This window comes from Rhineura floridana, chromosome 8 (assembly GCF_030035675.1).
Source record: "Rhineura floridana isolate rRhiFlo1 chromosome 8, rRhiFlo1.hap2, whole genome shotgun sequence".
NCBI classification, from domain to species: Eukaryota; Metazoa; Chordata; class Lepidosauria; order Squamata; family Rhineuridae; genus Rhineura; species Rhineura floridana.
Window position 1 is genome coordinate 58,530,213 of NC_084487.1, and position 16,202 is coordinate 58,546,414.

The 16,202-nt window shown below is 37.8% G+C and overlaps 1 protein-coding gene across 1 annotated transcript in view; it reads left to right on the forward strand.

Moving 5' to 3' along the window:
* The window catches only part of DCN (decorin), a 67,199-nt gene extending 53,407 nt beyond the window's left edge, over positions 1-13,792 (forward strand). The window contains exons 4-8 of the mRNA XM_061639583.1: positions 1,252-1,465; positions 2,240-2,353; positions 3,961-4,054; positions 6,114-6,252; positions 12,356-13,792. Coding sequence (XP_061495567.1) covers positions 1,252-1,465; positions 2,240-2,353; positions 3,961-4,054; positions 6,114-6,252; positions 12,356-12,550 — 756 coding nt within the window. The 3' untranslated portion in view covers positions 12,551-13,792. The remainder of the gene's footprint in view (positions 1-1,251; positions 1,466-2,239; positions 2,354-3,960; positions 4,055-6,113; positions 6,253-12,355) is intronic.
* The last annotated feature ends 2,410 nt before the right edge of the window (positions 13,793-16,202 follow it).

Genomic DNA, 16,202 nt, shown 5'->3' on the forward strand with positions numbered 1-16,202 from the left:
AGTTTTCTTTTGGGATGGCACTGATTTGTGCCTCCAGCAAATGTCCGAAATGATCTGAAAGAGAAAAACAACAGAACCAGCTGAGAAATAGGGAGGAGGGGAGAGCAAGTAAGGATAGGTATCTAGCTAAAGCTGAAGAGGTCTGGCTCCTGCAGCAGTCCATAAGGTCGTAGTGTCTTGGAAAAAAAGTGATATGAAGCAGCCTCCTTGAGGTTCTCAGAAAGCTGAACCAGTGGCCCAATCTGCTGAGCAGAAAGCTGAACAAAGCAGGGACTGAGAGTTGCCCAGTTATAGAAAAGACTACCTGATAGGCATTAGCTGTAACACAAAAGGTGACCTTTTAAGGACAGGGCTGGACAGAAGGGATATTATTTATTTATTACATTTATACTCCACCTTTCTTTTCATGATAGAAACCCAAGGCGGCTTTCATATGGTTCCCAGCCGGTCTTCCATCCAGGCACTGACCAGACCTGACCCTATATTCGCTTCAGCAGGGAGCTGGCTTTATGTGCCTTCAGACCATAGCCTAGGATTAAATGTTAATTTGTTCAAGTACTGAATTATTACAGACATATCAATGGTGGCTGGGAAGCCATGTGGGAATTCTAGCCAGTCAGAACTCTCAGCCAAATGACTGAGACATCCCTTGTAGAGAAAGGTGGAGATGATTCCCAGCATATGTAAATATAGGAATAATCCAATGACGGGAAGAAGGTTCTTCCTAGAGGCAACATCCATTCCTGTCCAGAGTTAATTAATTCTAGGTATGGTGGATGTTTTGGGGACTATTTAGGCTTGCACTTACATGATCCGGCAGCTACTATCAGGAGAATATTTGGTGGGAACCGCTGGGGTATCCTCTGACACTTAACTTGAGCTGCCTTGACTTCCTCTGATTCCTTGCACTGAGACTGCATTCATTTCTCAGAGCAAAGCCAAAATAAACATACCACATCAGGGAATGTGCTGAGTTCCAGCTGAACAGAAATTCCCAGTAACAGGGGAAGGGTTAAAGCCCCCCTTCTCCATGCCACAGCCCTGATCTGGCTGTCCTAGCTATACAGGGCCAAGTCACATGACAAACTTGGAGTGACTTTAGTACATTAGAGGCAAAATGCAAACTAGAACATAGAGAATAACATTCTAGTGAACATTTAGACCTTTAGTAAATGCCTTTATCTTCTTCTAATAGCATGCCCATGTGTTGCATTAACACAATATTCTACTTTACTGTTTCCTGCTTTATAGGCACTGATCCTTGTTAACAACAAAATCAGCAAAATCAGCCCTGGAGCTTTTCTTCCACTCAACAAACTGCAAAGACTTTACCTTTCTAAAAACACCTTGAAGGAACTTCCAGAAAATATGCCCAAAAGCTTGCAAGAGCTACGGGCACATGACAATGAAATAAACAAACTAAGGAAGGCTGTCTTCAGTGGACTGAATAATATGATTGTTGTAGGTATGCATCACTGCTTACATGTAAAGTTTATGAGATTTTATTAAATGAAAGATGGTTACATTTAAAAAGTCATTGGAATTTGACAAAATCAAGACTAAGAATGAAGATTTTAATGGGATTATTGATATAAACACTGCCAAGGGATCATGAAGCAGTGTGTGGTTGAATGTGAAAAAACGAGGAAGTGTCATTGGGCATTATCTGTGTTGTTCATACAGAGGTCAGTAAAGTGCTAAAGTACTCTTCTTACGTGGAAACTGATGAGTCCCTATCTTGTTTTGCAACCATGTGTCAGATAATGACCTCTTTTTTTGCTGGTAGTAAGGAGGGTGTAAATGAGAGAAATCCAAAGGAAGAGTTGTAGTAAGTAAATATTTAGCGGGCAGTGTCCATTTCACTTCTCAAGTATGCTGCTAAAATCTCCAGCTTCACTTATGCTGAAAGGAATGAAATTATCGCAACATGCTACAACCCAGAGAATGCACTCTAGGAAAAGAAAATTACAATGGATTTCTGCCAACTGAATGTTACTAGTTCTTAGCTAAATGATTCACGATAAAGAATCTTTACAGAGATATAACAACATTAAGTGTGATCATTGTCTTTAAAATATGGTTGCATTTTTTTGCAAAGCACAATGCAGTAAACTGAACATCATTAGGGAAGAATTAATCAATAGGGAGAGGTATTAATCTGTTTAAGAACTTTCAGTGTGTTACTGACTATACAACTTATACACATATTTATTCATTTGCTTTTAAAAATTATTTTTAGAACTAGGCAGCAATCCATTAAAAAGCTCGGGTGTAGAAAATGGAGCCTTTCAAGGGATGAAGAGACTCTCTTACATCCGTATTTCAGATACCAATATAACTACTGTCCCTAAAGGTAAGGACACTATTTGGGAGACTGTGTAAGGCATCACTGCCAAAGTATACTGAATAACTTTCTTCCTTTTAATGTATTTTTGTTTAAAATTGTAAAAGTTTTAGATAATAACGAAAAAGGGAGATTATTGAATGCAAATAATGTATACGTGCAGAATATTACTTTACTTTTAGAATGCGGTAACAAAAGACATTCAAGTTTGAATGGAGAATATATATGTGGTATAAAATGTACTTTTATCATTCATAATTAAGAGGCTGGATTTTCCTACAGGGAAGCAATTAATTGTTGTTGATGTTGTTATGTGCCTTTTAAGTCGATTACGACTTATGGAGACCCTATGAATCAGCAACCTCCAAGAGCATCTGTCATAAAATATGTGTATGTTTGTTTAACTTGCAGCATTAATTCCATCTTTCTGCATGGTCAGTCTTAATTATATCCCTCTTACATCCTGCTTTTAAGATTTAGAAATGTTTTTAGGAATATTTATACACAAGCATAGATATACAACTGACCAAAAGAATTCTACACATTACACAGACTGGACATGAAGAGGTACAGAGCCGAATGAACCAGGGGTGCTTGAAGAATTAATTTTTGTGAATTCCAATGAACTAACCTGATCGGCACCTCGCATAATGCAGTTCAGAACATAATTATCCTTCAGATTCCACACTTTTCAAAAAATGGTCAACTTACTATAAGGAAGCTTCATATATGTTGGCATAAATTATATGCTAATTATTGCTCAGGCATGTAGAAACTACAAAGAAAACCTCTGAACTTAATTAATGCTTGAATTTAATTTGCACTTAACACACCTCTTTACCCTGGCCTTTGACCTTGAGACATATATTTTTAGGACCCACCCTATTTTGTGATTTTAGGTTGCTTTTAATTGTTTTTAATGCTGTATTTTGAAATTGTTGTAACCCACTTTGGCACCTTTGGGCGAAGGGCAGGGAATAAATGTTAAAATTCTCCTCCTCCTCCTCCTCCTCCTCCTCCTCCTTTCATGTGTACTTTCCCAATGGAAAATTCCACTGGATTTCATGTAAACATTCTTCTCTCATGATTGTGTTGTGATAAGAATAGGAAGGAGGGCTAAAAGGTACTTTGTACCCATAATCAAAGGGCAGGGTGACCCAGTGCCATCTAACAGTATCCCAGACTGCTTCCAGTGGCTGCAAGAGCAAATATGATTTCTTCGTCAGTGCAAGATAGATGCACCACAGACCTGAATAGTACAAATAATGTAGATCAATTGTGCAAAGGTGTTAAGTTAGGATATCACTAAACCTAGGAATGATGGGGCCCGGAAGAGGGGATTGGGCTTGGCCCACCCCCTTTTCCCATGGCAGGGTGCCCTCACTCGATGGGGGATGAGATAAGTTCCACACTTGTCTCTGCAGATCATTCTACTATGCAATCAAGCATGTAATTGACTTTATTCCAATAAACGTGGCCCTTGATTTACCTACACCTCATCTTGTCTTGCCTCTTCATTCCCCAGCTATGCGCTGCAATAGATGATTAGGAGGATCAGAAGTCGAATCTTATCCTAAGTGAAAATGAAAAATTTGTTGGGGCATCTTTTATTGCAGGTCTTCCCACATCTCTCACAGAACTTCATCTTGATGGCAACAAAATCAGCAAAGTTGATGCAGATAGTCTAAATGGACTCACCAATTTGGCTAAGTAATCATGCCTGTATATAAATTCTCAATATTATATAAGATTGGTAGCCAATAGGTAAAGCTCATGTGTTTATAGCAAGTGTCAGGTGCTTTTGGGTTGGATCATTCCAAATACTGTGGTAAAAAAGCAGTAGTATTAAAAAGAGTAGGATGGGATTTTTAAAAAAAGAAATGCATCACATTAGCTAGATTTCTAGCTTTGAATCTATCAAATGCATCTGTATTGTAATATGTTTGTAAAGATGTTTTGTTTTTAAGATTTTTAAAATATGCTTTTAGTGTTTTCATCACTTGTTTACTGCCCTGGAGTTCCTTTGGAAGGGTGGGATATAAATTTAGTAATATAAATAAATAAATAAAATGAAGAAAACAGAAGTGCATCTTTTAATGTAGATTTCTCTATATTTATTCAATCAAGGTCTAAATGTGAGACTGGAGTATATATATATTTACTGGGATTGTATAAAAGTTTCCACAAAAATAAAGCTGTAAAGAATCAGTTCTTATAAATATATATTTATGTTGCTGGATTCTTCCAATTTCCATAAAAAGGTGTAGTTTTCTGTGCTTGGTATTTTGGTAATCTTGTTACCAACCCCTCTAGCTTTAGCAAAAGTATAAAAAAATAAAAACTTACCTGGTACTAAAGTCCAGTTTTAAATATAATCTGGAACTAAAACATAACATCTTCCAACTGATAAAAGCCATATCTTGCCAAAAGTAAAATGAATATTGATTTAACTAAATTTTCTTTTAATCTCTGAAACATATTTGGAGTGGTAAAATGTAGCCAAGAGAATGATAACAGATGGTTAAAAATGCTTGAAGATAACATGAGATTGCTTTAGGAGGAATAAAATTTAAGATGCTGAGAGTGAAGTAGCACTTAGCCTTTTTAAATCTGGGTAATTCTATTCATTGTTTATGATGTCAAAATCTCAGAAAAGATTAGCATAAGAATAATAACCTTAAGAATCTTCTCTAAGAATCATAATTTTAGAAAATCTTAGAAAATGTGTAAACTGAAATGTGAAGAGTTTACACAGAACATTTTTGTTTTGTGTTTTACTCACAAAGCATATCACTAATGCATTTGTGACAACAAAAATGACAGTTTTTAGGATGTTACTGGAAGCAGTCTTAAAATATTCATCCTAACATATTTGATCATTAGTGATATTGGATCATTAGTGTTTTTGCCCTTTGTTGGACTTTGGTTTTGTTTTTTAAAGAAAGTATATTCCTGAATTTTATTCTTATAATTTATTTTTAAGATGTTTACTATGATAAGTTTTCTTTGTTTTCTGATCACCATTTTTAGCACTGCTTTTGGTGGGAATGGTAGATATGCTACATAAATAAGCAACAACTCCTAGCCACCCTGTTTGCTAGTTGAGATGTTTTCTGACTGGTTGGAATAGTTACAAACTCTTCCAATCTAAAAGTATTTAGGTCTTGCATTTCCTTGTCAGAAGCTCTTAAAATAATTTAACCTGACCACAGGAGTATTCCAGGAAAGACCATGGCAGCAGACCATAAGTCACTAGATTCCATATTATAACTGTGGTTTGCCAAATTTCCACAAAGTTGTGGACTGAGATTTTTTTCTAAATCAGCCACTTAAATCATGAATTGGGTAGTTCTGGTACTAAGTAAAGCTCACAGGTTCATCTTTTTACAATACCAGTACACTACCCAGTTAGTAATTTGATATATTGGCTGCATAGATAATGATAATATTATGATATGGAATTAATTTCAAAATAAAACTATGTTGGCCCAACACAGGACTAAATTTGATCAGCTGGAAGGACTGCAGTGGCATTAAACTTAACTATATTACATGTTTTGAGTATGTGGCATGGCTAAGAATATATATAATAATTAGCCCAATAAAAATCAGACCAAATTACAAGGTGTTTAATACATTTAATGTATAAATGATGAATATATAGAATATGATGAATATCTATATCTGAATATCTGATGAATATATAGAAACAGTTATCAATGGGAACAGTTATTTTACTACAGCTTGCACAATGTTTTTCTCCTTATAGACTCGGACTCAGTTTCAATAACGTTGCTAGTGTGGATAATGGCTCTCTAGCTAATGTGCCACATTTGAGAGAACTACATTTAAACAACAATGAACTTGCCAAAGTACCTCCTGGGCTGGGAGAACACAAGTACATACAGGTAAAGTGTACCATAAGACTCAGATATGCAATAATTAGATATGGTGTTTACCTCACAGTGGGAATGGAGGAGAATTCCACCCAAAATCTGACCATCCATTATTTTTGTGAACCAATTGTGAATGCATCGGATTTCTGCTTTATTGTCTGCCACCATATTTTTTTTAAAAAAATCAAATATCATTAAAAGTTAATACTACAGAGATTAACAGGGAATCCTAGAGTGTTTTACTCACATTAAAGAGACATTCTTGGATTCCCTGTTAATCTCTAGTATCAATCCTCCTTTCTCAAAAAAAAAAATCTAAGAGTGTGGGGGGGAAGAGAAGCTGCATGCACCATGCATGCAACATGGCCTCTCCTCAGCCTTCTCAAAGGAGAACAAGGGAAGCTGGATCACCTGCAGTGGGGAATCCTCCTCCCCAGCCCAGGCTACAACATTCTCCACCCCTTCCAACACGGCAAAGGTGGCTGGGGGGAATTGGGATTCAGGAGAGCCTCCACTGCCACATGGAGCTCAACAGAGCCAGCAGTAAACTAGGAACGGGAGGGAGAGGAGGGCCTGGATTCCCTACCCTCCATTCCCTCACAGGTTACAACACATACTTCTGGTTCCTGGTTCCATATGGAACTGGAGCAAAGCAGAAATTTGCAGGAAAAAAGCAAGTTGGAATTGCATTCCACTTTGATGGAATGTAAGCAGATTGGGTCCAGCTAGTGGATCCCAACCCCACCTTACAGGCAACATATTCCTGGCACTTGAACATATAGCTAACAAAGATTCTGAGAAACCTAACAGCACCAAACTGCATTTTCCCCATTTACTAACTAATGTGTAAATGCTTAGCTGCAACATATCATTTTTGCCCTTTTAATTATATGAAATAATGGCATAAATGGGGATGGGGGAAATGGTCTGAATGCAGTGATACAGCAACCTTCCTGAAGGTAACATGGGACAGTCTGTGCCAGCTAGGTGACTGGGTGGAAGACCATCTAGGAACCTTATGGGCACTGCTTTGACTGAAGGCAGATGTAAAAGTAATAAATAATAGATGATATAAAACATTTTTAATTACCAGGAGGATAAAACAAAACTATTTTGTTTTATTTATTTATTTTACCCATTTTGCTTAGCTATTGATCTTGTGATAAAAACTGTACTGGAAGATAGCATATTTTACTTTGTTCTAAAATGATTTCTGTAGTCTATCCAGTGGCTCCAGTGAGGGGCTTTAATAAGCACAACGTCAACAGAGGTTGGCCCTATTATTCTCAATGTCAGCAACTGCTCCACATGTATGAGCATCCCTCAAGTGAACAAATTGGGGTCATGCCCTAGTTATGCAAAAGTCTATAGCACTACTCAGGTGTTATTATACAGCCACGAGAGTGGCTGTATACTATAGCCAGCGGGGATTTTTCACATTCCGCAATGTTAAATTGAAAATATCTCCCATGCCATTCTGATGCTTCCCATAAGCTCATTTCAAAACAAAACCTTACATAACTTATTGTCCTGAACTCAGAAATGCTTGCTTAACAACCCTGTCAATTTTCATGGCGATACACAAAACAGTCAGAGAGAATAGACAGTTCAAAGTGTAAAAAGAGAGAGAAAAACCTCAGAGCCCTTTTGGACTTCTTTCTCGGAGAGTTCTCATAATCTGTTGAAATTCATTAAAAATCAGCCATGTTCACAGAGTACCTGTAATCCTAATACTGATGTTGCCCCATACTCTGACCTTCACCTGCTGCAGTTTAAAAGTTTAAAAAATGCCTGGCTGATTTTTAATTAATTTAATAAATTTTGGCTGGGACCCAATGATAAAATGGAGCATGCTCAGTAAGAACCAACTGTCAGAGTTCTAAAAGCCTCACAGCTGCTGGGCTTGCCTAATCAGAGGGCCACACCCACACCAGACTTTGATTTCACTTGAGACAGTCATGGCTTCCCTCAAAGAATCCTGGGAAGTGTAGTTTGTGAAGGGTGCTAAGAGACTCCTATTCCCCTGAGAGAATGGTTTAACAGTCAGCCACTCTGATTGAAGGAGGGAAACAGGGGGTCTCCTAGCAACTCTCAGCACCCTTCACTAACTACACTTCCCAGGATTCTTTGAGAGAAGCCATGACTGTCCAAAGTGAAATAAAGGCCTGGTGTGGATGTGGCCAGGGAAAGCTTTGGTTTAAATTTGGGTGGGAGGCTACATGTGTCTGCTGAAGAATAAAAAGGTGGGGGAAAGTCTGAAAAAGAATGATTCTGTTTACAATGTTTTCCTTTTGGAAAGGAAAGGGGCTTCCCTTCTGCCCAGTGCCCACCCACCCAATCTCTTCCCCTCCCACTCCCTGCCCCTTCCCTGGGTCAGTGTTGGACTATGACCTGGGAGACCAGGGTTCGAATCCCCACACAGCCATGACGCTGACTGTGTGACCTTGGGCCAGTCACTGCCTCTTAGCCTCAGAGGAAGGCAATGGTGAAATCACCTCTGAATACTGTTTACCATGAAAACCCTATTCAAAGGGTCGCAATAGGTGGAGATTGACTTGAAGGCAGTCTATTTTCAAACATGGTTGCATAGAAATAAATCCCATTGAACTCAAAAAATATGCAAATAATCAAACCCACCCTCCCTTCTCCTTCCTCCTATCCCCTCCTCTTGCCCCTTCCCTCCCTCTCCCTTTGCCCTTCCCTCCTCATCCCCTTCCAATCCCCTCTTTCCCATCCCCCTACCCTTCCTCCTCCCCTCCCCCTCCCCTTCCTCCTCCCCATGGTCAGTTTTACCTATCTTAAACATGATTGCACGGAAGTAAATACCATTGAACTCTATAAGCATGCAAATGATCAACCCTGCCCTCCCCTCCACCTTCCTTTGCCCCCCTCCAATACGCTCCTTCCCACTTCCCGTCCTCCCCCCCCATGGTCAGTGTTTCCCATCCTAACCAAGATTGCATAGGAGTAAATCCCATTGAAAATAAGCATGCAAATGATCAGACCTGCTTTTCCCCTCTCCTCTCCTTTCCCTTCCTCCTCCCCTGCCCACTCCAGCCCCCCTCCCTCCCCCCGGTCAGTTTTACCTATCCTAAGCATGATTGCACAGGAGTAAATCACACTGAATTTAATAAACATGCAAATGATCAAACCTGTCCTCCTCCCCTCCCCATCCTGCCTGCTCCCCTCCCAGTCCTCCCCTCTGCATTTCCTCCCCTCCCTCCTCCTCCTCCTCCTCCCCTCCCCATCCTCTGTGGTCAGTTTCACCTATCGTAAGCATGATTGCAGGGGAGTAAATCCCATTGAACTCAATAAGCATGCAAATGATCCATCCATTCTCAGCAAACTTGGACAGGATCCCATTTCTTACCTCCCAGATTAAAAAGCAGGGAAATTCACAAAGAGGCAAAAAACCTTGCGGTTTAAGAACATACCTATAGCCCACAGCTATTCTATCAAACTTTAAAAAGCAGGGAAATTGGGCAGCTATAGTGAATGCACCAGGGGAGCAGCAGACCTGAACTCCTCTCTAAGATATTGGACTGCCCTACAAATTGGTCAAAATGCAAACACCATTTCGGTTGGTCTTTCACGGTCCAATCCACTTCCTGTGTAGCTTGGAAGAATTTGGTAACGTGCCTCTGAGCATCTGGTGAGTGGTGGCAATGCCTGCAATCAGCCCAAATAATAGAAAGAAGACATGTGCTGTGCTGATCTTGTTTTAGCAGGGAGGAAGCAACATTATTAAGACAGTTGATATAGTTCAGATGGTCACTTTGAATACATCTGATTTCTTTTGCAATTTTAGTGAAGTTTCCTATAGGAAATCATTTTCTTTTGTTTCTATTTCTGTGAATATGTGAAGTACAGCAACTCTTTGCAAAATTTATACTAAAAAAACTCCAAACATAATTGTGGAATAATGGCACTGACTTCTGCAAAATAATCTCCAGTGGACCTCAGGAGTGTCTCAATTTGCACAAGATAAAACAGTGGTAGGTGAAATACATTCTAGCAAAAAGCTAGGTGTGCTCTATGTTTTTAATTGACTGTGCCCACCTTGCCTTAAATGAAGTGGTTTAAACATAGCAGGCTGAAAATATGCATCCAGTTTTTCCCAACAGCTAGAGTCATTGCTGAAGTAGCAACATATTGGAATCAGTCTGATTTTACATCAAACTGCAGTTTGAGATTCAACTGTTAATGCACCCAAAATAGAAATAGAACATAACCTCCGATTTGAAACACAAAAGGCTGTCTTCACCATCATATGACACTGACCAATAAAAAGGCTTTGAAATTAATAAAAATAAATTTGACATAGATTTCTGGGATGATGAATAATGAGGGAAATAAAATTTTCTAGTGTAGATTCTCTGTAGAAACATTAATAACACAGGAAAGAAGCAAAGTAAGAAGAACACCAGCAAACATACAAAAATATTATTCTCTATCTTTGGAGATGACAAGTGTTGCCACCACTCACCATATGCTCAGAGGGACATGTTACCAAATTCTTCCAAGCTACACAGCAAGTGGGTTGGACTGTGAAAGACCAACCGAAATGGTGTTTGCATTCTGACCAATTTGTAGGGCAGTCCAATATCTCAGAGAGGAGTTCAGGTCTCCTGCTCCCCTGGTGCATTCACTATAGCTGCCCAATTTCCCTGCTTTTTAAAGTTTGATAGAATAGCTGTGGGCTATAGGTATGTTCTTAAATCGCAAGGTTTTTTGCCTCTTAGTGAATTATAATTGTACTTAAACAGTTTGTATAGGGGGGAACGAGGACTTGAGCACTTTTCCATGTTCAAACATCCTCATCCCCACCTGCTCTGTCCTTGACATTCCTGCACTGAGTGGGAAGGTCTGAAGAAGGGTTTTAAGCATGCTTAGATGAACACACTTAGAAGCCTCCTCACATTCAGGAAATATCCATTATCACAGGCCCCAATCACAAAGAGTCTACTAAGCCTTTGTAAACTGTTTAGAGCAGCGTTTCCCAACTAGTGGGCCACCAGATGTTGTTGGACCACAATTCCCATCTTTCCTGACCATTGGCAATGCTGCCTGAGGCTGATGGGAGTTGTGGTCCAACAACATCTGGTGGCCCACTAATTGGGAAAGGCTGGCTTAGAGGTTTCTCACAATCAAGCAATATATACATTTTGTTAAATAAATAAACTAAATAAGTGCATTCAACCAAAGGGGAGGTTGGGAATGAGGCTGGGACGTGCCCCCCCCCTCCACACACACAATTTTGTAAACATAGAATAACACCTGAATAGGACCTTATATATGCTTTGGAAAACTACATATTGTTTCAAAGGAGTGACTAGAATGTTGAAAGTGGGGCAAGAGCAACTCCTGTTTCGATTTGTTTGTTTGAATTCCAGAAGGAAAATAGAGTTAGGGTCCTCCAGCTGGTTAAGCTTGCCTACCTTTACTTGTGCTTTTCTCTACCTAATTTCCTTCCATTATAAATTGATATGCTCAGGGAAGCTGACTTGCCTCTCCTTCCTTTGTTTTTCTTCTTTGACTGTCCAAGGAAAGAGGAGACATCTCTATCTTTGTTCTCTCTCTTGAACTATGAGGGCAATACCCAAGTCTGGGCATTGCGCCTCCAACTTAGTTAGTTAGAACTAGGTATGCCTTTCCTATCTGCTATGTATTTCTATAAATAAATTAGCTTTTTCTTATTTTACTAAGTCTTAAGTCTCAGTGATTTAAATGCAGGGCAAAAGTCTGCTTCTTAGGTAAATACGAACATGCTGGCACATGCAGCCCAGACATCTGAGTATCTGCATATTCATAACATAGAAGATGAAAGGAAGTCCTGATGTCTGGTGTTCCTGTAGCATCACAAAGATGGCAGCAAGTATATGGAGATGACAGGAGACGTCAACATAATGTAGGGTACTTTAGCCATTTCTTACTTTGTGAGCAGAGTAAAGTATTAATGATGAGTGGGGGCAGGTTTCTTCTACTCTGGGATGAATTTTTGAAAGTGCTTTTGCCTTAAGAATGTGGCAACCTTGTACTGAATGACTAAATGGTCATTGTTCATTTTCTGCAACCTAATAGCTTGTCTCACTTTGATAATGTTTGTAACTTTCAGGTGGTCTACCTTCACAACAATAAAATTGCTGCCATCGGCCCCAATGATTTTTGTCCTCCTCGATACAACACCAAAAAGGCTACTTATTCAGGAGTGAGTCTGTTTAGTAACCCTATACAATACTGGGAAATCCAACCATCCTCTTTCCGATGTATCTATGAACGTTCTGCAATACAACTTGGAAATTACAAATAGATGCATTAATGTATTTCCACAATAAATACCTGTTGCCTGTTAAAATGTTTGCTAACATTAAAGCCAAATACTGGAAACTTAACTGCAGAGTGGATATCATTATACATGTAAAAAACCTAACAGATCATTCCAAGTCAAAATTGTTGAATTTACTATGTTTTACTACATTGTCAGTATGTGGTATATTTCTGTGTTATCTATCAATTAGCTGATTGCAATAGATTTCTATATTCCACTGTGCATGAGATCTGGGGTAAATATTTGTCAGGCTTTTCATAATTAGAAATTATATAGATGGTGGTATTTAGAGCAACACAAAGAAATTATTTGGAGGAAAAAAAGATGAAACTTTCAGTATATATATTATATATAATTATTCTCTGGAAAAAATAATCAGCTGAAGCCTCAGTCAAACTTCCTAGGCCTAAAACCTGAATGTAGGTACCAGTGTACTTATATAACATGAGCAATATTAAAATGTTGCTTTTGTTAGTATTCTTTGTTAAAATATCCTCTTAATATATGCAAATTTTCATTTCTAAATATCCTAAATATAATTCTATGCAAAAATGGGAAAACATTCTACTGCACAAAATACATGATTATTGTATCCCTGGATGCTGCTATTTCTGAATTATAACAGGTAACGTCTTGAGAAACAATTTGTCTCTCCTTGCTCACATGACCACTTTTGATTGTCATAATCCACTAGGCAATTTACCCATACAATTTCCATTCATCTGAACATCTGCAGTAAATCACTCAATGGGATGTACCCAATGAAATTATAGGCATGTTTAAATTTAAACAGGAATAAATCCACAACATGAATTCATTGCTCTTAAATACAACGCACTTTCATCTCCTCTTTTCACTACATTTGAGTTTCAGCATTTTAAAATACAATGTAGAGAGATATGCAGACTACCTTTTCAGCACTATCTAGAACAACCTCTGAGAATATTCAATTGGCCAGAACTAGATAAGCATATTTGGAAGTCTTTTATTTCAAAAGTCATCTGAAAGCAAACCTTCTATACATATCTCTATAACTGGTTTTAGTTAGTAGCAAGCATATCAAAATAAGGCTGTACATTTCTGGGATCACTGTCTCCAAAGTCAATTGTATATCTTTCTATGTGTCACGTTAAATAAATGTTTGGATACCACTTAATTGTCCAAAATACAATACTTTTAATGTATGTATGTTTTTATATTAAACAGTACTGGCAAACTGCAAAATCTTCGTGTGTCTTATATAGGCTCTGCTATCCAAAACAATGTCAGTATAGCTTCAGAAAATTAATACTTACTATATAAAACAACCATTAAAAGTTAATGTGGGTTGTCTTAATTATCTTTTTATGCATATTTTTTCATATACACATGAAGATTTTTTTTCTGAACAGAAAAATCTTATGAAAAAATGTTCGCTTTATAGTTCTTAATAAGATACTAAAACACATCTGGAAAAGAACAAAATTCACCACTGTGAGAGAAGTGGGGAAATGGCAGGTTTATGCTTATATAAACTGTTACTTTTTTATTATATGAACCACAGTCTGATCATACGAAAAGTTTTCACATTTAAGATGTAAGATATTGTCCTTGATTTCTCCTTTCCCTCTCATAAACTGAAATGAATCTTTCAGTATTATGTAATGCAATTCAAAACTATACAAGAAATTGAACAAAGCCTAAAGGATATTTTAAAATATCTCTCTCACTGATGGTCCTATAAAATTGAGATTAGTCTTCAGCCTTCAAGGAGAACACTCAACACGTTCACAACGAATATTACTGAATTTAAGATTTCACCTAAACCACCAGAAAACTCTCTTTAATGGCAACATTGTTCTTTAAAAGACTAATGCCAGAATATGAAACTGCAGTCCTCCAGATATTGTCGGCCTCCAACTGTCATCATCCTTAACAATTCATCATGCTGGCTGAGGCTGATGGGAGTTCAGCAACATCTGGAGGGTCACAGGTTCCCCAATCCTGCCCTGACACAATTCACAGCTTCCCTGATAGAAATGCTTTAGAACCATGAAGGAAGGGATCATTTATTAAACTAATTATATGTAAAGTTTATTATATATAAAATGCAGAGCTTGGAAAAGTTACTGTTTTGAACTACAATTCCCATCAACCCAATCCAGTGGCCATGCTGGCTGGGGCTGATGGGAGTTGTAGTTCAAAAAAGTAACATTTTGAAGCTCTGATAAAAAGCTTACCAGATATAAGTTTTCTGATACCATCTGAGGTTGAAACCAGATGAGTCAACAGAAATCCATTTACATTTTCATAAAAAGCCACGGAGAGGGATTTGGGATTGGGATTAATGAACACTGGGTGAAATGGGGGATGAATCATTCCCCTCATGACATTTTTCCAATGAAGATTGCTGCCACAGCCTTCTATTTCCCTAATTAGAGAACAGAGAGAAGGAAGTATTTCACACAACATATTTTCAACTCTAGATTTTGCTGCCATAAGATGTAGTGATAGTCACCAATTTGGGTGGCTTTAAAAGGGGATTAGACACACACATGGAGGATATGGCTATCAGTGGCTACTGGCCATGATGTTTATATTTCTTTCAAATTCACAGGCAGCATGCCTCTGAATGCCAGTTGCTGGGAATCATGAGTGCTGCTCCATTTATGTTTTAGGTTGGGCTAGGTTGATGTGATCCAGTAGGACTCTCATGCTGGAATTTATCTGTTATTTTCTGGAATGATAATGTTTCAGAAAGTAACAAATATATTCTAACAATTTAAAATTTCTTCAATTTTTAATATAACAAATGAAAATTTTGTTTTTATATACTAGAAGAATTAATATCATTATGGAAATTGATAGTTTTTGTTTACAGTTGTATTTCATGTATAAAATATACAAAATAAAAACTATTAAAACAGTGGCAAAAACATGTGTGGGAAACGGTGGCTGTATGGGAAAAGCAAGATGAGACCTTTAAGGGAAAAAGAAATGTTCAAGGTAATTTTGAGACAGAGGAGGTAGGAAATCTGAGAATGGCTGATGGATAGATTGGACAGTTTTATGGTACAGTAGGGATGGGGAAGAAATTTGATTAATTTCACTTTTAAATGTGAAATTGCCAACTTTGTACTTTCCAAAACAATATATGAACTGAAACACAAATCATCTTTCAAAATTGACAATTTGCTGAATTTTGCAATGCAGTTCTCCACTCAAGTAATGTGTAAAAATGCATGTACTAGGATAAAGTGTGCATACAAATGCATATGTTTGTGCACTGGGTTAGGGAAATTGTTTTGCATATATATATATTGGGCAAAATTGCATAGAACATTGCAAACAAAAATGCAGACAAAAATGCAGACAAATTTTCATGCTTTTTTTAAAAAAAGTTAATTGCTATAGAAATGTGGAGAATTGAATTTAAGACTGGAAAAATTAGAAACTTAAAGAACCGAAACTGATAGATCCATCCATCCCTATGGGGTAGCAATTTAAAATAAATACAGAAGCTTCCAACTAAATGGGACTCAAACTACAGACTGCAGTCATGGTATTAAACGTGCCAAAGTCTAATGTAATTTGTGGACCTTACTTCAGCAACTGTTTTTAAAGGGAAAGGAAAGGAAAAGAGAGTTTCAGTTGG